At 27.1% G+C, this 21,583-nt stretch overlaps 3 protein-coding genes across 3 annotated transcripts; all 3 read right to left on the reverse strand.

Moving 5' to 3' along the window:
• Nucleotides 1-678: 678 nt before the first annotated feature.
• On the reverse strand, nucleotides 679-7,412 carry LOC148236537 (WD repeat domain phosphoinositide-interacting protein 4-like). Its single transcript, XM_088182658.1, has 6 exons — nucleotides 7,198-7,412; nucleotides 4,169-4,243; nucleotides 3,748-4,106; nucleotides 3,490-3,680; nucleotides 3,208-3,422; nucleotides 679-1,348 (listed from the first exon to the last, which is right to left on the reverse strand). The coding sequence occupies exons 1-6, from the start codon at nucleotides 7,247-7,249 to the stop codon at nucleotides 1,233-1,235; spliced, it is 1,008 nt and encodes a 335-aa protein (XP_088038784.1). The 5' UTR covers nucleotides 7,250-7,412; the 3' UTR covers nucleotides 679-1,232.
• A 1,436-nt stretch (nucleotides 7,413-8,848) lies between these two features.
• LOC148236538 (uncharacterized) lies at nucleotides 8,849-9,878 on the reverse strand. The gene is made up of 6 exons (XM_088182826.1): nucleotides 9,663-9,878; nucleotides 9,453-9,604; nucleotides 9,340-9,385; nucleotides 9,197-9,271; nucleotides 9,019-9,122; nucleotides 8,849-8,948 (listed from the first exon to the last, which is right to left on the reverse strand). The coding sequence occupies exons 1-6, from the start codon at nucleotides 9,840-9,842 to the stop codon at nucleotides 8,849-8,851; spliced, it is 657 nt and encodes a 218-aa protein (XP_088038952.1). The 5' UTR covers nucleotides 9,843-9,878.
• A 7,037-nt stretch (nucleotides 9,879-16,915) lies between these two features.
• On the reverse strand, nucleotides 16,916-17,739 carry LOC148236539 (uncharacterized). Its single transcript, XM_088182827.1, has 5 exons — nucleotides 17,560-17,739; nucleotides 17,347-17,498; nucleotides 17,230-17,275; nucleotides 17,094-17,171; nucleotides 16,916-17,023 (listed from the first exon to the last, which is right to left on the reverse strand). Exons 1-5 carry the CDS (start codon nucleotides 17,737-17,739, stop codon nucleotides 16,916-16,918), a joined length of 564 nt encoding a protein of 187 aa, XP_088038953.1.
• Between the last annotated feature and the right edge of the window lie 3,844 nt (nucleotides 17,740-21,583).

The raw sequence follows: 21,583 nt of genomic DNA on the forward strand, positions 1-21,583 counted from the left end.
TATATAGATCGACGTAATAAAAATAGACATAATAAGAATGTGCGCTTTAAGATATTATTGTTTGCCACAAAGTATAGTCAAGATGTAAAATTTTTATCTATAATTGCAATGATCAAATTTAAAAAATATGTATAAATAAATTATTAGAATGCACACTGTAATTAAAGACACTAGTTTGATAGATAATTACTATAACGTACTATATACGCAAATAAAATTATATTATCTAATTATTCTATGTATAGAAAGGTGAATGGTCAAATATTAAATAATAATTATATAAAATAATAATCATGGATAAATCTTGTTTTTTAAGAAAGTAGAGATTGCAATACAATTAAAAATAAATAAAAAAACATACATAAATATCTTAAATGTTACTTTGAGATTTTAATTCGACTAACGTTTCTCATATTAGTAATTTTGGTTATGAGACTGAGACGTAGTAGATTTAAAAATAATATTGTAACACTTCACAGCTTAATTATTATAAAATATATATATTTATATTAAAAAAATAGCATTAGACTAGCATCATGTTGCAAGTTATATAATCATGGTAAAACACACATGGTCTTCTAGCTAGTTTTTAATCATTCAAGATGCTATGAATGAACTTTGAGTTACATCTGTATTGCAATCTCCGAATGACGAATACGTTTCATATAAAAATAATTATTTTTATACATTAATAGTAAAGTTGTTTATATAATATTCTAATATACACACATAACATAAGACATGTTACAATTAATTAATAAGACAATTAATATACAAAATGCGGATAACATTTTTTTTTGTACAAAACACAAAGAAGAATTCAACTTCACAACCAAATAAAAATCAAGTAATTTTGTACATTTTTTACATACATATGTAATTAAATTTTATAAAATATCAACAAGTAAAAATAGCTTTACGTTTAAGCATTTTTATTCGCACTATTATACACGCGTATAAAAATGATGTTTCACGTTTCAAAATGGAGTATTGACTTAATTTATATATAAAGCATTAATAAATGGCATTTTTTTGGTACAAGTCTGCTCGTATATACTGCCGATAAAATCTCAAACAATACACAAGTACCACACAAAAAAATATATTCAAAAATCATGTTGGGAAAAGAATACACGTAAATTCGTTGGAATAACACAAAAATACACCCAATTAAGTTGAGACAGCAAACACTAAATAATAAACTATGCACCATAAAGTTTTCAACTCAAAAGCTACGCTATGAAGTCATCGTCGTCACCGACTTGAAGAAATATGTCAAAAGCATCTCTGTGACATGTTCCTTCGCTGGTGAAAACAAATTTGTGAAAAGATCCATCGACGCATATTGCTACAACAGAAAAAAAATAATACATTTGAAATAAATACATACATATAGTTGTGAAGGAACTGTTTCCCCTTCTCTATTTCTTAAATGAATATATATATATATATAAATAATAGAACACTATTAACCCTTTGTACTTGCGTGGTGCCCCTGAGGCACTACTGCCTAATTTGTGTGCTAAGTGAAACTATCTAGTGCAGTGGTCATCACGCTATCCACATTTCATCCAAAAACACACATACGATTTACTCACACAATCATATTGTAGGAGTTGACAACCAGTTACTATGTTATTATATATATTTTATTTTGTGCGAATTAACCAACATGTTTATTTTTATAACCGGATGTGAAAGACGAAATCCTTGAAATCGAAAACAAGCGACACAACGAATATTCTTACGTGCATGTATCGCTTCTCTCTCGCATACATATGTATACGTAGACAACGAATTTACAAAATTATTGCAGTACGAATTTTTGACGTATCTGTTACCAGCAAACTCACAATTTTTCATAGTGACTTTTTAAAAATTGAAAATGAACTACCAGTCTTCTTCTACATCAATAGAAAGTGATAAGTATTGTTGGAATGAAACCGAAAACTGACTTCCAACTTAACCGCGATTTTGTTTTGAATTTTTATTTTTAAAAATGTAATTAATTGTATCTTAAAATATGTATATTTTCTATGTAAATTTTCTGTAAATATGTTTTCTGTGTATGTAAATTTAGATCTATTGTATATATAATTAGTATCACTATATAACAAAAATATTTTATTCATATTTGACATGTTTCAAATAGCATTTTTTAAATAATATATCATACATGTAAAAGTTTACGATCTCTTTTAAACTCTCCAAATTTTGCCAATACGCTGCAGTTTTTCGATAATAACCTTTATTGCAGCGCAGGTAGAAACAAAAAAAAACACACACTCGTATTTTCGAACGACGTATACAACTTTATTCTTGTGACTAGGCTCTAACATGCGCGAATGTATGTGTGTACAATTTGGAAGCTGTGACGTTCATTGATCTAGTGACATTTTTTGATTATTTATATTTTTAATTTTTTTGTGTTAAAATTATTTTAAATTATATTTAAAAATATCCCATGGCTGAATATAATGATTGTGTTGTATTTTATTGAGCGATAGAGGATTTTATATTTAATTTTGTCTCTTCCGATGAGGATAGTGATATTGAAATTAGGCCTATTGGTCTAAAATAGTGAGTGTCAGTGAGGAAATAATATATCAAAGAAGTAACACCACTGCAGATTGAAGACCCTCCAATTGTATCCACCATATTGATTATTTTAAATTATTTTATACTGATGATCTAATTAGCAAAATACTTTGTGAAACAAATAAATACACAAATATGAGAGTTTCCAACATGACATTATCTTCAAGATCAATATGGAATGATTAGACAGAAATTAACATTGATGAGATAAAAGCGTTTCTTGGAGTCTATTTAAAAATGGGATTGTGGTCTGAAAAATGTATGCAAGATTATTTTTTTACTCGTCATTGTTGTATTTTTCTAGGATATTTTTAAAATAGATAAAATTTTTTCAAATATTTTGGGTACTAAATATTGTAAAAGATGAAACTAGTAATAATTCAACCGCCCTACCCATACGAACGTACGTGATACGGCCGCTATATTATCGCCCGAACGCAACAAGCTGTATCCCGTATGTTCAGATACAAAAAAATTATACCCAAAACCCACATATAATTAAACAGTGATCTATTATTATGTATCGGCGTTTTCTATTTGCATATAATTAATTTTGATTTGGGCGTTTCTTCCGAGATTAAATAAATATATAGTAAAATAAATACTAACCTACGACACTTGTATTATTTATGAAAGCACATAGAGCAGATTGTTCACGTGGTATGGCACCCGATGCAAAAGGTCTTTCACCCCCTAGCAAAGCACCACTAGCCACACTGAAACCGGAAAGACCAGCACCCGTACCGCCACCGATTTGGAATACGTGCAAAGTGCCTTTATCGGAGCAGCAACATAGCAACTCTCCGCCACGTGAAAAATTCATACTACAAATAAATAGAAACATTATATAAATTAATCTCATATAAATCTAATTCAAAGCGCGTGACAAACCAGAATAAAGTAGCATGATCTGATCCGCGTCTTAACGTATGCAAGCATATTCTTCTTCTAGTGCACCACACCCGAAGAAGAGTGCCCCGTTCTGAAGCTGTCGCCAACAACGCTCCAGTTGCAGAGAGCGATAAGCAACGCAACTCATTTGAGTGACATCTTAACATATTCACCGATTTAGTATCAGCATCCTGATTAATTAATTATAATTAATATATTTATATGTATGTAGAATATAAAACATGCGTATTATCTTACTAATAGTTGCACAGAACCCATCATGTGTCCGGGAGCTGCCAAAAGACATTTCGGAGCCGATGGTAGAGTTGTAAGTTCACATAAGCCGGCGCGGTTAAGTGGCGTTTGTAACACTTGTTGGATCCTACTCCCGCACGGCCAACGTACTGTGTATATGGTATATTCTAACGCGACAGCTAGCCTGTCTTTTCTCGCCCTAATAGCCTTTATGCATGAAGGAAAGGGAATTTCTGCTATGAACTTCTCTTTAGCATCGTCAAACACCATTAAAACATTATCTCTAGACCTCCTAACTAAAAAGAGGAGGTTCGTTCTATACAACATTTCACATTTTATGACGTCTCCGACTTCGTCTGCTTCTAAAATAAATATTATTGATTAATATTACCGTACATTTATAAATATCGTTTTAATTACTTACTATAATGTGCTTTTTCTACTAACGGCTCTACATTGTATACTCTCAGTCCGTTTTCTAAACAGCAAGTAAAACAACCTGTAAAGATAAAATAAATTGTTTAAAATACAACACGATTTTTTCAAATTTGTTGCTAAATTAATCTTAATCCCTATTATCTATGTTAATACCAAGTCTTCGCAATTTTTCTTTAAACATCATTATTCCTATATTTTGTGTTCAATTGGTTATTGTTATATTTGAAGTTGGTATTTCTACAGCGCATAAAATTAATCACATTTTTGTAAGGAAAGCATTTAAAAAATAATTTGGTTACTAATAATATGAACAAAAGTTTTAATTGTGATATCACTTGAATATTCCTGAATAATGAGAATTTACAATGCAGACAATAAATTTACATATTATGAATGCTCAAAAAAGACTCGTTAAGTCATTTCAAGAAAGCGTAAACATTTTATTAAAAAAAAACGAGTTCTAATATCAGGATTTCTCAACTTCTTTGAGTTGTTACTTCTTGTTTTAAGAGGACAAATTAAATGAGCAATATATAAAATAATTGTTCCATAATACGAATTGTTTGTGCATTAATGTTGGACAGATTAGGTGCGAGTTGAACACCTTATAAATAATTCTGCAACAAATTCCTTTCCGAAGAAAAAATCCGAAGATTGACCATACATAAATGCACAAACAATTCGTTTTATGGAACAAAGTATTTATTTAAATGCACACATCTCTTAAAATAAATCCACATTAAATCAAACTCTTTTTTTTAATCATTAAGTTGTCTGCGATATTTTTATTTGGGGAAAAACGTTTGCAATCAATCAAAAATAGCGGAATACAAAGTGCAAGATAAACGATATTAGATTTCCACTAGCGAAAAGTAAGAAGAGCTCAATCTTCCAACCTCTGACAAAATTCCTTTTGACATAGTATCAAACTTATTTGACCTATCCAACACTGAAATGTATTAAAGACGTCAGCTGACTCTACTTTTCGGTGACCCCTAAGTTTTTACTATACACACAAAATGACAAGAGACACATTTCACAACAAATAATTTTAAATCACTATCAGGAGTCAGAATTGATTGAAAAACATATTTGTGATTTTTGTATTACATAATAACATACAATATAAATTAAATATTATTATTATTATTAAAAATATATGGAAAAAATAGAAAATGATGCATCAAGGTTCTCTGCCTCGCCAAGGCATTATTGTAAAATTAACCATTTAACCACTTAAGGAAGAGTCCCACACATGTTTGAAATTTTCAAAGATAGAATTATGTATAACGAATCATTATTTATATTATTAAATTTTATTATTATTAAATTATAAAAACGTGCTTTTTGTATTGTTTACGACCATCGCGACGCATTGGGGTATCCTGTTAGGTTACGACGGTCTTAATTTAATTTAAATAAATAAATAAATAGTTTTCCAAATTTTTAAATAAACATCAGAGCAAACATTTCAAATATAGACAACTAAATATATATAATAATAATTATTAATATAATAATAATAACCATCTAATTTATTGTTATTAAAATAAGTATAAATTTAAATTAATTATTTCAACACGTAGCTTTTGAACGAAAATATGTGTAAATATAAAAACATTCATAATTATCTAAAATTACATGTTATTTCGTACAAAAGCAATATTTTTATAAATTTGCTACCACCCTATTTAAATATAATAATACATATGTATAAGTATTTAACAATATAAATACTTTAAGAAACTTTCGGGGATCAATAATCATTCATCGAGCAAATAGCTATAAAAATAGATGCAGTACGGTCTAATCGATTCGAAAATACTCGACATTGTTTATGATTGCATGTCACGCAAAGAGTGATCTGATATTAATGATTTTATTTATTTCAACTTGCTGTGTGAAATCAGTTAAAGAATGCGAAGATTTGTAAAGTGTAAGAGTTTGAGAAACTACGTATTAAATAATGTTTGTATTTTAAAACTTTAAACGGAGTTAACGAAGAGGGCTTGATACAATTTTGGAAAACTTAAGTGAAATATAGCGATTTTTTAATTAGATTCATTGAAAAACTGTTACATGCCATTGTCATACTAACGGGGTAACAAGTTCATAAATTAATTTATTTTTACATAATGACGAATATTTTGATATTTAACAGCCAAAGGGTCAAAGAGCTTTGAAAAAGTCAATAAAGAAAAAATCGAGAAATGGCTGAAACGTTTAAATTTAAGAGACGAGGAATTTTTTTGCATCAACAGGTACAAATGAAGAAGAAACTATAAACTGCATTGATTAATAAGAAAGGAAAATAATTGATTGTTACTTATATATTTAACACTTTCACCGTGTTTGACGTCTCTAGGCATCAAGGCGAACAAGTCAAGTTATATCAAAGTTATTTCATATATATTAGGGTTGAAAATGGTATAAACGAAATATTAAAATCTTGAACTAACGACATCTCCGATGTTTGCTTAAAAGTATCTGTGGATATATAAAAATGATATATTTTTCAAAGAATTGTATAATATATTGTAAGTTTTGTGAATTGAAAATTTTATTAGGTATTATATTTTATGAATTAACAGGATAAGTTTATCTATAAAAAAGTGATTTGTTAATTGATTAAAAACAAAAGAGGAAAATAAATATAAATTTCGCACTCTGGCAATATTTATGCGTCATAACAGAGAGAAAACAAAATGCGTTTTAGTAATAAAATTTGAAATATAAACAAAAATGTAAAAATGTAAAAATCGAGGCCACGACTTAGTGCGGTTGAAAAATACACGTGTCGACGGGCCCTCGAAGGTGTCAATGATTAGGCGTAATTGCGACGCGTAAATTGACGTAGCGCGATCCGACGGTGTTGACGGTGTCGACGGCGCCGAGGTCAAGAGAGGATGCAATAGCAATAGCAACAGCAATAGATAGGATGCGAAAAAGGTACGTGCGAAAATATTCGACCAGGAAGCGATTGGGTCGAGTCGAGACAATGGAACAATGGAGTACCGCGATCCTGGTTGAAGCCGAGCGCTGCGACGGCGGTGGGATGCCTCGCCATGGTGCTGCGGCGCCTCCCGCCTCCGGCCCCGGGGCTACGCTCACGCCCCGTCGGAGCCTCCGCGCTGCAGCATGACAGACAGCTGATTCAAACCATCAAAACAAACTGAACATAGCTGTGGATCCGCGCGGACGCGTTCTTGCCAGTGACAAAATTTGCGCATGGCAGCACTCGCACCCCAATTGTGACGTTTGCGAATTATTTTATTATTAAATAATTTTGCAAATTAATAAAATACCAAATACATATATGTATAAACAATAAAACATATATTTAATATTCAATAATAAACAACAACATTTTTAAAAATACAATCTTTATTAAGTCAGTATTTACTTAGAAGACAATGAAAATTAGAATAAAAACTGACGTACCATCAATCGGTTTCATAAGAGGTTCAAAACTTATAAATCTTCAAGTAGTGGTGAAATTCCAGCAGAGCATTTTAAATATGGTAGTGCTGCACTTTTCCAATGCATACCTTAACTTTTACCTTATGTAAAAAATATTACATTTTTTCCAATGTTTTAATAAAAACTCTATTTGCCCGGACGTACATTTACCGAATTCGATTTTCGAATTCAGAAAACAAAGCCTGAGTTCCGTGGTAGCTTAGCAGACATTAATTTTTTTCTTTGTTCAAGACACCAGTATAGATTCACTGTAAATGCACAGTGCATCAGGCAGCAAATAATTTGCCCCCCCCCTAAATATTATAAAATTAATTATATCATCACTAATTATTTTCCACTTTTAGTAGGTATTTCAATAAACGCAGTTTCCGCGTATTCCTGTATTACAAAAATACACAGTAAACTGCTAATTGCGGTAAAGCTTTAAGATAATCAATAAAAAATTATAATTATTGATTAGTGAGGAACTTGAAGTAGCTTGCGCGAGAAACTAGTGAGAAGTTATTTTTAATTTAGGAAATATACTATTTAAAATAAAATAAAAGTTAGGTAATAAATAATAAATTAAATAAAAAAGAAATATATTGATAGTTTCATACATATATGTACATACATGTGTAGCATTTAATGAAAAATCATAAAATGTTATTTCGTTTTTATTTAAATTCGAAGGACCAGCGAAACACTGATTTTAATTTCAGACGATTTATATAATATACATAATAAATTTAAATATCATATTAAAACTGTAGTGTATTCTATATATGTAACTATAATATAAATGCAATGTTGCTTGAAATATACTAATACCCGTTTGATTAGAAACATGTTTCAAGGTCATTTGATCAAATTTAGATTGACAAATTTAGTTCAGTTTTTCTTAGTTATTGAAGCGCAAAGTATAGAATGTGTCTTTAAAATAAATTATCCGTGAAAAACACAAAATAAAACACGAATAATGAAATAATTTTATTTATATTTAATTTTTAATATAGTTATATAAATAAAATAAATGTATTAACTTGTTAACACATTTTTTCAACGTAATTATGTGTATATAAAAATATATAAAATCATACATGTTAATGAAATATTTGTAAATTTTCATTGAAAATCTACACAATTTCACTACTTTGTGCCCAAATTTATCACACGATAACTCGAATATATTTCTCTATATGAACAATCATTCTTCAATTACTTCTTGTTCTTCAGATTTAGAACCACTCATAGCCACCGGTTCAAGAACTATTGGCTTATTATCGGGAATTGGCAGCAATTTGTCACTGCAATAGTATTTTGATAATGTTAAACATAACAGAAAAGTAGTTAATTAGATATTGAAGTAATATTTACCCAAATTTAGTTTCAAATTTGCTAGGAACCAAATAGCAGTTGGATTCTTTGTAGATCACTTTCGGCTTTGAAACCCACGGCCACTGCAGACTCCAATTTGAATTCTGTGTAAATAAAAAAATGATTTATATCATTTAGATGTTTATCATGAGCAGTTAAATATTATTTTTTGTACTACCGTTTTGCATACGAAATACTTCTTTTTCTTGGCCTCTTCCTCTTTTCTTCTCATTTCTTCATCATCATCTACAAGCTGAAATATTTTCAAAATATGAATTTAATAATTAAAAATATAGCAAAAAAAAAAATATGAATACATACACTTGGATCTTCCCAATATCCATATGTCGTTTCAGTATCTTCAGGACTAAAATTATAGCAATATTATAGCAAGCAGTATTTATTGATATTTTAGGTCGTTTAAAAATACTTACGCAGTTACTGAAAGCTTGATATGGACTCCCGATTCAAGAATAATCTTGTGAGCTTCTTCCAAAGTCAATGTTTCAGTGCCAATTCCATTTATCGTTAGAAGTTTATCTCCTGGTCTTATTCCTGCTTTCTGGGCCCGGCTGTCTTCTTTCACCTAAAGTTTCATGATAGTTTATTGCTACTTAAAACAATGATTTATTCGATTGTCATACCCTCGTCACTCTCAAGGGTGTGTTATAGTAAGCTCCTCCAGCCAAGTCGAATCCCCATATTGTGTCGTCAAAATTAATCCTCTCGTGCACTCCTTCGTTTCTGGATTCCCAATTGGCTTTTGCTAGGCGAGTTGGTGGTAGTAACTTTGGATCTACGGCCATGCTTGCTACGAGCACCATTTCTGATCGACTTCTTCGCTAAACTCGTTCGGCTCGGAGTGTTGATCTTGAACTGGCTAATGGAGAATTCGAACTTCACTCGTCAGTATCTGAAAAAATATGGCACTAAATCTGAGTTGGTTGGTAGCTAAAAATCAATCAGCGTGCGTGGATGGCTTGGCGTGGCCGATGGAATTCTTTTCAGATCCGCACTGAGACTATTGTTTCACAGGTAACATAAATCATTCATTTGCGATTTAGATTTATTGATCCAAATGTCATTCTTAAAAGATCGCAGAAAAATATATGATTCAATTGAAATTGAGGAATATTCTATATGTACATATAAATTACAATTGATTGTACATTAAAAACGATACTTAGTTTTATGAATATTATCGTTATAATATTTTTTTAGATATTCTGTAAGCAAAAAAGTAACGTTATGTTTAATGTACGTGAAAACTTTTTACTTATTTATTCATCTTAGTTATAAATGAGTTAATATAATAATTTAAAGACAATATATACATTTTAAACGAATAACACCATACTGTTGATAGATAATGGTAATGGGTTATATCTATCATTCTCTAATATTTTTTAATAATTTTAAGAGTGATGAATTCCAATTTAAGTGTTCTATTTGCGGTAAATTTCCTTTAATATTATTTTTTCTTGTATATAAAATGCTAAATAAGATATTATTACTTTTATTATTAATAGCAAAAATATATTTTTTGTATCCTATACTATCTTCTTCCTTTCTCGAATAATTAAAAAGCATATTTTTTTAAGAAAGCTACTTAAAGCTAAAAGTTCTTTACAATGTATGGCTTTAGAAAGTTTAGGAGTGATAGTTGTACTAATTCAATTTAATCGAAAAATGTCACTTTTTCAACAAAGGGTTTATGTGGGATTTTTATCCTTGATTTTCAGATTAATAAGTAGTTATGTATACTGCTGATTGTTCTGTTATTACAAAAAAAAACCAAAGTAAATTGAAATACCAACTATTTCAATATTTATTGGATGCATATATGTATAGATAAACCAATAAATAATATACTAATATTATTCTCATACGTTTACTCATCTTTTTAAATAAGGCCATATTTTTTATGTGCGAGTATTGGGCTATATTATTTTTTAATATCTTTTTTCCTTTAAAAATTTTTTTTATTAAATATAATATCTTAAAAAAATAGTATTAACCCAAACTTACTCATCCGAAAAACTAGTGACAAAGTTAGTGACTAATATCCGAAAAACCTAGGTAAGAATCCCTCATGAACTTTATGTCGTATCTGAGATATCGGAATTAGTGATTATTAATAAATAAAATATCGATCGATCATCGCAGATTATTTTTTCCAAGATTTTTTTGTCACACTGTTTTGAGTAGTAAACGAAAATATGTTTAATTATTAAAAAATAACATTGAGTTTCAGGTTTATGATTTTTAAAATTAATATTTATGTTTATTGTTTTAATATTATTTTTTTGTATATAATTTATTATTTTTAATTAACACAAAATTAGATTTGTTTTTTTGTCTAATAATAATATACATATATTATATACTAATACCTTATTATTTTAACTTATTGTATTTTCTCTTATATACCATTTTGTTCAATTTTGAAAAAAAAAAAATCAAAAAAATTTAGAGAAAGAGGCATAATATTTAGGATGAGAAATATATTAAATAATAATGAAAACATATTTTACAATAGAATTAAACTACAAAATAGGGCAATAAGAGTAGTTTTAATAAAAATAGATTTACTAATAGAGTAGAGGGATGTTTGAAAGATTGGATTGTTTAGATATTCAATAAATATTAAAGATGAACATTTTAGTATTTATATATAAGTTAGATAATAATATATTAACATATATTAAATACTATAGAAATAATTTAAGGATAAATAGGTATAAGAAAACGAGTTCAGTCAGGGAATAGTGTACGAAAATATGAATTTGTATAGTAACAATCCTTTTTGTATAATAATAAATAGGACAATCCCCAAAAATAAAAATGTAGCTGGTTTCCTTAATTAAGAAACACCTTCGTACATTAAGAAATAAATCAAAATATCTATGTTTTATATTCTGTTCATGTTTATGTTGTATTTTATATGTATGTATTGCTTATATTTGCTTAGTATAAAAACACACTTAAATAAATTAAGAAATTATTTTTTATTTAAAAAAATTATCGCCCCAAGTTCTGTTCATTTAAATGCAATTGGGCCAAGATCTATTGTTTTGTAAAACGGTTTTAATAGGTCTATTTCCACCTGAAGTATCAAGGATGAAGAGACCACCCCCAAATACATCTGTGCCTACGCATCCACAATCCACTAACAAGATTTATTTGTCATCGAAACTAAATTTAGTTTTGTCTATTAACGGCACGGTTTTAAAATTGTCAATCGAAATTTCAATTAAGCAGTCAATGTTACAGAATAGCAAGTAGCTTGCAATAAGCCTGTATTGAAAAAGAAGCTATATAAACAAAGCTCATTTTAATATATTCCCCACGATGAATAGATATGAACTTTGCCAATCAACTAGAAGTATTATAAAGTTTGATTGAACCTTTCTTATGCCTTTGTTAAAAGCCGGGGCTTAACGATGCAAATGTATATAAATATATTCGATATCTATCACAAAATATTATTTTGTACATATTCTTGAATATAACTAAAGTAAAATAAATGCACTTTAAATATTAACATAGAATACCAGAAAGTAGTAGACGCCGATTTTAGATTATTTCACGAAATATGTTTATAGTATATTTTAGATTGATTATGGCAGTGTTTTTACATAAATTTCTTGTTAATGCTCTTCTGTTAAATATTGGTCTTAAGGTCACAATAGCGGCTAGTCTATTTGCCCCGAGTGGCATAATATGCTTGGTAAATACATGCTCGAATTCGAGATGTACATGTATACACACAATTTATTATTTACTTTTAGTTATATTAGACGTGTTTCAATTATCTTTTGTGTTTTTTTGGTTGAGTGCATTTCACCATAACCATTTTACTACCGAGAGGTTTCTTTAAATAATGATAAGAATTATTTTAAAACATATTTTTGTAAGCGATTGAGACGATAACTGATCGGAATGCAATTTTCTTATCTAGGATTTTTGCATTTACAGTTTGGGGGGTAATGCTTAAGCGAATAGCATTCATGAAATAATTTAGACAGGTAGTAAAAGCCGTTAAAAAAAATATGCTTTCTAATCGGTCTAGCCTATGTTTTTTTTATTCTTTACACCCTTGACGCACAACTAAAACTTTGCAGCAAAATTAATATGTTATTACCGATTTATAAATTTCGAAACACACTTGCCAATATTTTAGCCTTGTAAGTGTTATCGGCTATATTATATATCATTTTTAGCGGTGTATATCATATTTGCGTATTTTTTTTCCTAAAAGGAATTATTCGCTTATTTTTTTCAAGTTTTTAATCCCAGCCTCTTTTTTGTCATGACTTTCTCATTTTAATCTTAAGAATAATGATAAGAAAGCAGTATTTTACAATAAGTGTCGAAAGATTAAAAAATATTTCTCAGGATTCAGGAATATTTTTTTTAAATTGATAAATCCATGACATATCCATATTTATGACTCACTGATAATAAAACAAATTTTTATATGTTACAGATGTTCTTAAGATATCAGCTAAGAGACGATGGTATAGAAACTGTAAATCACATAAAATACTGTTGATCCTTATCTCAAAATTAACACAAATATTGTAGAGAAAAATGTATAAGACACCAAAGCACATAACAAAAATTTACCGAATTTAGCCACGATGAATCTGATTGTTTCTTTTCTTCTGAAAAAAGTTTCATATGTACTTGGTTTTATTTTAAAACCGTACCATTTCCAATCAATGATTCACACACAAACGCTTCGATCGACACGTTCTTTATTCTTATCTGCGACTATTCTCGTACCGTGTCACCTGAGCGGGAAACGAGATTCATTCATATGTTTACAGTTCATATGCCGGCAATGTTATGATTTCATTCATCGCAATTATTTCCTGTTTGCTAATGAACCAAGAATGTTAATATTGGCATCGATACCCATTAATCAATGACTGTTTATGCTAATTGCCCGTCATATTTGGCATAAGATCATAAGTTTCATTATATATAACTTAATGAACATACCTTGCGATTTTGAATACAAACTTGGTCAGTTTGTATGTAGGGATCTATTTTAGTGATATTGTGGGGGATTTGATTGGGAATGATGCTTTTTTAAGATTTAAAGTGTCACCTAGAAACAATCATCACCGTCCTACGATCTAAATACCTCATTCGTGACTAGCATATAGGTTTGTTTTATAATTGGAACGAATTAATTAGCAGGTGAGGGACGTCACTTTGAATTGGACCTTTTAACAAAGAGGATCTCAGGGGTTATTTTGTGTAAGTCAGTTCTTTAGATGCATTGTTTTACTCTTCATATTTTTGTATTGCCATTTGCCCCTATATTGTCTTATTACTGTTTGAGTATTTTTATTAAAAATCACATGTTTTCATAAATAAAATCATTAATAATAAAAATAAAAATTGAGTACTTAAATAATAGTTTAATAAAAAATATTTTTATTTTTAAACATAGATCCATCTTTATAACACATACTATTGTATTATATATTATATTATCATTTGAGGTATTACATTTTTAATCTTGATATTTAGGAATGTTAGCTTAATTCCTAATATCTAATTAGTATCAGTCTTCTGATAAGTGTTTGACAGTAGAGATATTTTAGCGATGAACCTATTTTTTTAGATCGATTATATTATAACATTGACTACTGATTACCATATATTACATACACAGTATAAATTTCATTTATTTAAAGCTATATATTGGGCTTGATGTTATATAATTATTTTTTTTTATATAAGAAAATAAATTACAAAAAAATTGTATAATTTTTGTCAATATTAATAATATTTTTTTAATAAAAAAAGTATAAAATTTAATTTGTTTATTGATACCATACAAAGTTTTTTTTATCATAAAAGATTGTATTATTTTAATGTTTAAGTAATATATTTTTAAAATTGAATTTAATCGTCAATAAATAAACTAAAATATTTTTTCTATAACTATCGAATTTACTTATTTGTAATTAATGATTAATTTTATATTTTTTTAAAGTTGATGTTTTATTATTATAAGCTTAAAAAGATACGTCGTAATATTATGTAATTCGTATATTTTTTTAAATAATAAAACTCTTTTACAAAATGAAATATACACCCGATGCATATTTATTATCTTAAATATTTTAATTAGAGCTTTTACTTGTAATATTTACCCAAATTTTGATATTAAAAGTCATGAATCTTCAATTGTGTTCAATAATACTTGTAAAAATAACATTTATATAATAATATTTTTATTAAATAGAAAAGTACAAAATCATAACAAACAAATTATATGTTTTATAATATTTTTTTATTAGAAATACTAAAAATTGTTTATTATATTTTTACAATCGTAATAATACTAAAAGTCTTCTGCTTGAGGTCGTTTATTGCTGGCATGTGAAATTTCCATATAAAAAAATTATATTAATATAATATTTTTTGTGCTGTAAAATATTTTTATCACAAAATCTATTCGTTAAAAAAATCGTTAAAAAATATACAATAAAACTATTTTTTTGTCTATCGAATTTATTTACTTTTAATTTATTATCTAAAGTAATAATTTTATTATTATGTGCTAAAATAGTAACTTCGTAATATTCTATAATTCGTAATTTGTTTTAATAATAAAAATATTTTACAATAAAAAATATTTTAATTGAAGGTTTTATTTATAAATTTTTTTAATAAATACAATACAAAACAATATTTTTTATGGGAATCAAATTTATTTACTTTTAATTTATGACTATTTTTATAAAGTAAGTCTATTGTGTGCTAAAATAGTAACATCGTAATATTCTATAATTCATAAAAAAAATATTAAAAAAATCCAAATATTTTAATTAATGCTTTTATTTATAATATTTTTTGTAATATTTCCACAAATTAATAATAACAGTTGGAAATTTTCAATTATAATAATATAAGTAAAAAAGCACATTTATTTAATAATATTTTTTTATATTGAAAAAGTAAAAAATCGTGCAATATATTGATTGTAATAATTTTAATAATATTTTTGTATTATGTAATAATCATTAAAAAAAAACATAAATTATATTTTACAATTTTAATAATGCTAAAAGTCGTCTGTTTTAGTTTGTTTATTGCTAGCAATATTATTGTAAATATTAAAAAATGTTTTTTGTGCTGTATCATATTTTTGGCATTAAATATAATACACAACAATAAAATTTTCTATGACCATCAAATTTATTTTCTTCAATTAATGATGGTTTTTATAAATTATTTCTTACTATAAGTTTTTATTATTATGTCCTAAAATAGTAACTTAAAAAATATAATTAAATATGCATGTATACACTTATCCTTAATATTTTGATCAAAGCTTTTACTTATATTTTATAAATATTTTATTTTATATTTCTGCTAGTCTTGAAATCTCTTAAGTAAAAGTCATGAATGTAAATAAGCACATTTCTTTATTAAATATATAGATAGTCATAAATATATTTATAGGTTATGTTTAAAATAAAAAACATTACATAATATAACATAATTTATTAAAAATAATTTTGTAGTACTTAAAATAAAAAATAATATATCATATTTTCCATTGTATTATACTGAAATATATTCTTCTTCGCTGAAATCAACATATAACACATAACTTTTCATAGAGCACGAATTTTATTTAATATAATAAGTAAGTAGGTATATAAAATTATTCATGCCATGCCAGCTTTTGGTTCTAGGGCAATTGTTTCAATTTTATTTGTTACTGTTGGAAGAGGGAACTTATCTCTGAAATTGTTTATATATATATATATACATATTTAACAAGCTATATACAATGGCTCATATTTACATTTGGATAAAAATAAATCACTTTTATAGATTTTTTTTTTTATAATTGAATTAATTGTTTTTACCTGTGTTTATTCTCATAAGTGCTGGGTACCAAGAAGCAATTTGATTCTTTATAAATGTAAGTCTTCCTCGTTGTCCATGGCCACATAAGACTCCAATTTGAATTCTATGTTATATAATTTTAGTATAATAGATTACAGATAGTTAATATAAATATATAATATAAAATACAGTACCGTTTTACAAACGATTATCCTCTTTTTCCGCCTTTCTTCCTCTCTTTTTCGTTCCTCTTCCTCTGAGTCATACTCTACCTGAAATTAATTTATTATTAATATTAATTATATATTATGCATCATTATTAAAACTCACTTCTTCGTCTTCATAACAACCATAAGTTGTGCCAACATCATCCGGTCTAAGGAATAAATTAAATTATGTATCTAAATTATAAAACATACTTTATTCAAGTTCAACTACGTAACTTACGCGCTTACTGCTAATTGTATGTAAATACCAGATTCCAAAATCATTTCATGAGCTTCCTGAAGAGTCAACGTTTCGGTTCCAATGCCATTGATCTTGGTAAGCTTATCGCCTTTTTTTATACCAGCTTTGGAAGCTCTACTGTTTCTTCTTACCTATGATATAATCAATAAGTTTATATTTTAAGGATTAATTTATTATAATTAAATAAATTACCTTTGTAACTCTAAGTGGAGTTCCATATTTAGAACCACCGGCAAGATCAAAACCCCAAATTGTATCGTCAAAGTTAACCCTTTCGTGCACACCTTCGTTAGCAGATTCCCATACAGCCTTTTCAAACTTACCAGCGGGTAATAGTTTAGGATCGATAAAGGGTTTTTCCGTCTTGTCCATTTTGATTCACTAGAAAAATTAATGCGACTTTAATGAATCGATGGTTGAGCAACTGTTGATACGTTTAGCGTTGTCATTCTCGAGTGCTTTGGCCATTACAATGGAATACTTGGGATGTTGGAGAGTGTTTCTGAAAGGCCACGAATTGTAGTGCGTGGTGCAACTCATTGGTGAAATTAGACATTTAAATGTGGTACTAGGTCAATGGAGGGGTTAAGTATAAATAGATATATCATATAATTAACCTTAAAAGTAAAAATAGATTTAATAACAATTTGAGGAAAAACATATATGTATTTTATATTATAATAAATCAATAAAAATAATGTTTAATAATGTCTTTTATTATTCTTATAAATGTTATCTACTAGTTTTATTAATTAATATATGTATTGTTTTTTATGCATATATTATATAGTTTTATATATATATTTATAATATTCTATAATATAAAAATGAAAGAGTCAATGACTTACCCAAAAATGTTAACAAAAGTTAATATGTCTTTGTCTTATTGCTATTGACAGGGATAGAAACTTCACTCGCCAATTACAGCCAAAATATGACTGCTAAATCAATATCGATTGCTGATAAAAGCCGATGTTGATTGGCGTGCTTAATAAGATCATAAAGGGGCCGTATTGGATATGTTTGGCAAAACAATTAAAGTAATATTAAAATACATATATACAATAAATACAATTTTCATGGTTCTAACGCATGTAAGTTATTTTGCTTTAGATGTAAATTATTTTTTAGATGTTCACGGTGTAAGATGATACCTGAATGTTAATCAACTTTTCTTTTAAAATTATATTGAATTTTTCAATCCAGTATTAACTTAAGCACTCTAACCCCACAGAATATTTAAAAAACACAAGGGTCCATATAGGATTCGAACCTAGGTCTTTCAACCGTGCTGCATATACTGTCTATAAACGTTTGCAGAAATTACGTAAGCACTTGACCTTGATTCTGGATGTGATTAAACCTATGGGTTTAAAATAATTAAAATAATTTACAAATTATGAAAAATAATGTATGAATTATTGTTACATGCTGTAATACTTTATGTTAACGCCTGTTATGTTACAGTTGTAGATTCACAGCAATAATAATACTTTACTTTAAAATTAGACCCAATACTGACCTTTTATATGCAATCTTAAATCAAACAGGGGTGAGGCCATGTGGCTAAGTGCCAATAGATTTTTTTTTACAATTTTTATATTTTTTTATGATTAAAGTTATATAAAAATATATATTAATCTAATGATTTTATATACCATTATTTAACATTACATATTTTAATATTAAATAAATAAAAATAATTTAATTTATTTATATAATCAATATACTTTGTTCAAGCATGAGTGTGTAGAATAAAATTAACTGTGATATTTTTTTACAAATTCCATTATTAAGATTCTGCTTGACTGCCAATTATCAAAACTATTGACAGTTAACACGTTTATCACATTCAATTGCCCATTACCAAATTAAATTATTTTCGTATGGTGACCTAGTATGGATATATAAAATAAAACATTCTTAGCCTTCAAATAATTTATTAATTATATATTTTCAACTGTAACATTATACAAAATGAAAAAGAGCGTTATATTAACATGTCAATCTATACATTGATTTAAAAAAAAAAACAGATTTTTGTGTACATTGATATCGAAAAATTAAGCTTTTAAACTTGGGTTATAAAAATATTACATTTTATTCAAGGATCACCCGATTATAGTACTACTGAAAGTGTAAAAAATATACGATACTGAGATTACTCTTATGATATGGAGTGGTTTATTTGCGTAAAGTTTCACTTTTTTTGAACAAATTTGTGATATGCAACATTCAAATAATTTAATATGAAATCCTTAGCCAACCTATAAAGGTTAATACAATCTTGGTCCATTATTGGATACTTAGTCTTAGCGTGCAAATCCTTCTTCATATTAAATATTTGACACACATGATTCCCGCAAATACGTATGAAATCATTACTTTTATAACATATGACATTACTTATTTGTATTTTTTTTATATAAAGGGTATCATCAATTATTAAATTTAACCTGAACTTTAATGTAAACATTGATGCAGCTTTATTTGTCCGATACAATTATACTATTCTATTTTTAATAATAATAAATAAGAATTAATTTAATAAATGCATTGGTCTTACCGAATAAATACATTATTTTAGTATAAAAATGTTTAAACAATACACTTATACTGTTTTATCTTAGCTAATTATCGTACAAAAGAGACTTTAGTCGCCTTATAAATACATAATACCCGCTTTTATAATATATTATATATAAAAAAAGTTATAAACCAGTTAGTATTGTATAAACTTTTTCATTGTGTTTGCTAAAATATTTATAGAGACGATATGTAGAAATGTGTTCTACACAGTTTAAATTTGACATGCTCCTTTTTATTATATATTGGAATATGTATAGTATTAGATTAGGGATTATTTCAGTTTTATTATTCAATATTTGCATAGTATAATTTTTTATTTTAATTAGAATCGACCCAATCTTAACCGTGATTGCGTCGATTGAAACAATTTCATTATAAACATTATAATACAAATTTAACAAGAAACAATATCTTAACACAAAGCAATAACAAAATATACAAATATACAGATAATGATTAACAATATTGAACATCAATGAAAATATAACTAAAAAGCGACGTTTTAATTTAAAGATTAAACTGAAAATCTATTACGTTTAAGTACTTTTTCATTGTATAAAAACTAATCAGTCTTTTACTACTTAGAGGCAAATGCCCCTTATTGTTTCATCATTATTTAAATGGTAAAAATTGTATATTTCACTTATAAATTCACATTACATTTTGGTGCAAAAATTCGTTAAAACGTAATATTGCTACATCAACGAAAGGACATTCTCATAAGTTGCTAAAACAATTTAAAATCATGTGTATACAAATGGAATACTTTTAAAATCACGTTCGTTTCATGAAAAAGTAGATAGTTCCACAATAGTAAAATTTGGGTTTTAGAAGGTAAAAAATCTATCGTACAAAATTATCAACCCTTTTTCATTATATATTCTACTTTTTAATGAATGAATACATTGTACAATAGTTGCAAAATTTGAGCTTAATACTTGATACATTGAAGGGTTTTTAAAATATTTTTTTCTAATTGGTAAAATTAAGACACATTGTAAAATTCATAAAATGTCGTTTCATTTTTTTTAGAAAAATTACTTAGTCATTATAATGTACATATATATTTTTACTACGTGTATACCTTAATATTGTCTTCATATTACATATCATATTATAAATATTATTATGTAAAAACATCCAAAAGCGATATGATGTTCCGATGATGATATAATGGATATGATAGCATGTTTATGTATGTATATTACATATTAAAAAATATAAAGAATATCTTGAAGATGTGTATGTATTTAGGATGGCTTTTAAAACATAAGAAGAAGATCACAAAATCAACATTGAAGCAAAATATTATTTTGGAAATTAATATTTTTAGTTCTCTGATAACATTGTAGAATAATTTTTTTCAGTACAACAGATAAAACGCAATTTGTATGTAACTTTATATACATACATTGATTTAAAATATATGTATATCGTTTTAGTTTATTCCAAGCCCTAGAGATATTATGATATTATGAGCTGAAATCCTATCAAAAGTAGTGAAAAAGTAAATACGGACTGTAGTTTTAGATTGAAATCATCAGTTATATTTTTGCGAAATTTATAAGCTAGATCAATGCTCCTTTTGGTTCGGATGTATTAAAATTGAAATTTTTACACTTAAAGA

The sequence above is a fragment of the Plectrocnemia conspersa genome, unplaced genomic scaffold, assembly GCF_051122295.1.
Source record: "Plectrocnemia conspersa isolate PC_06_02 unplaced genomic scaffold, ASM5112229v1 ptg000003l, whole genome shotgun sequence".
NCBI classification, from domain to species: Eukaryota; Metazoa; Arthropoda; class Insecta; order Trichoptera; family Polycentropodidae; genus Plectrocnemia; species Plectrocnemia conspersa.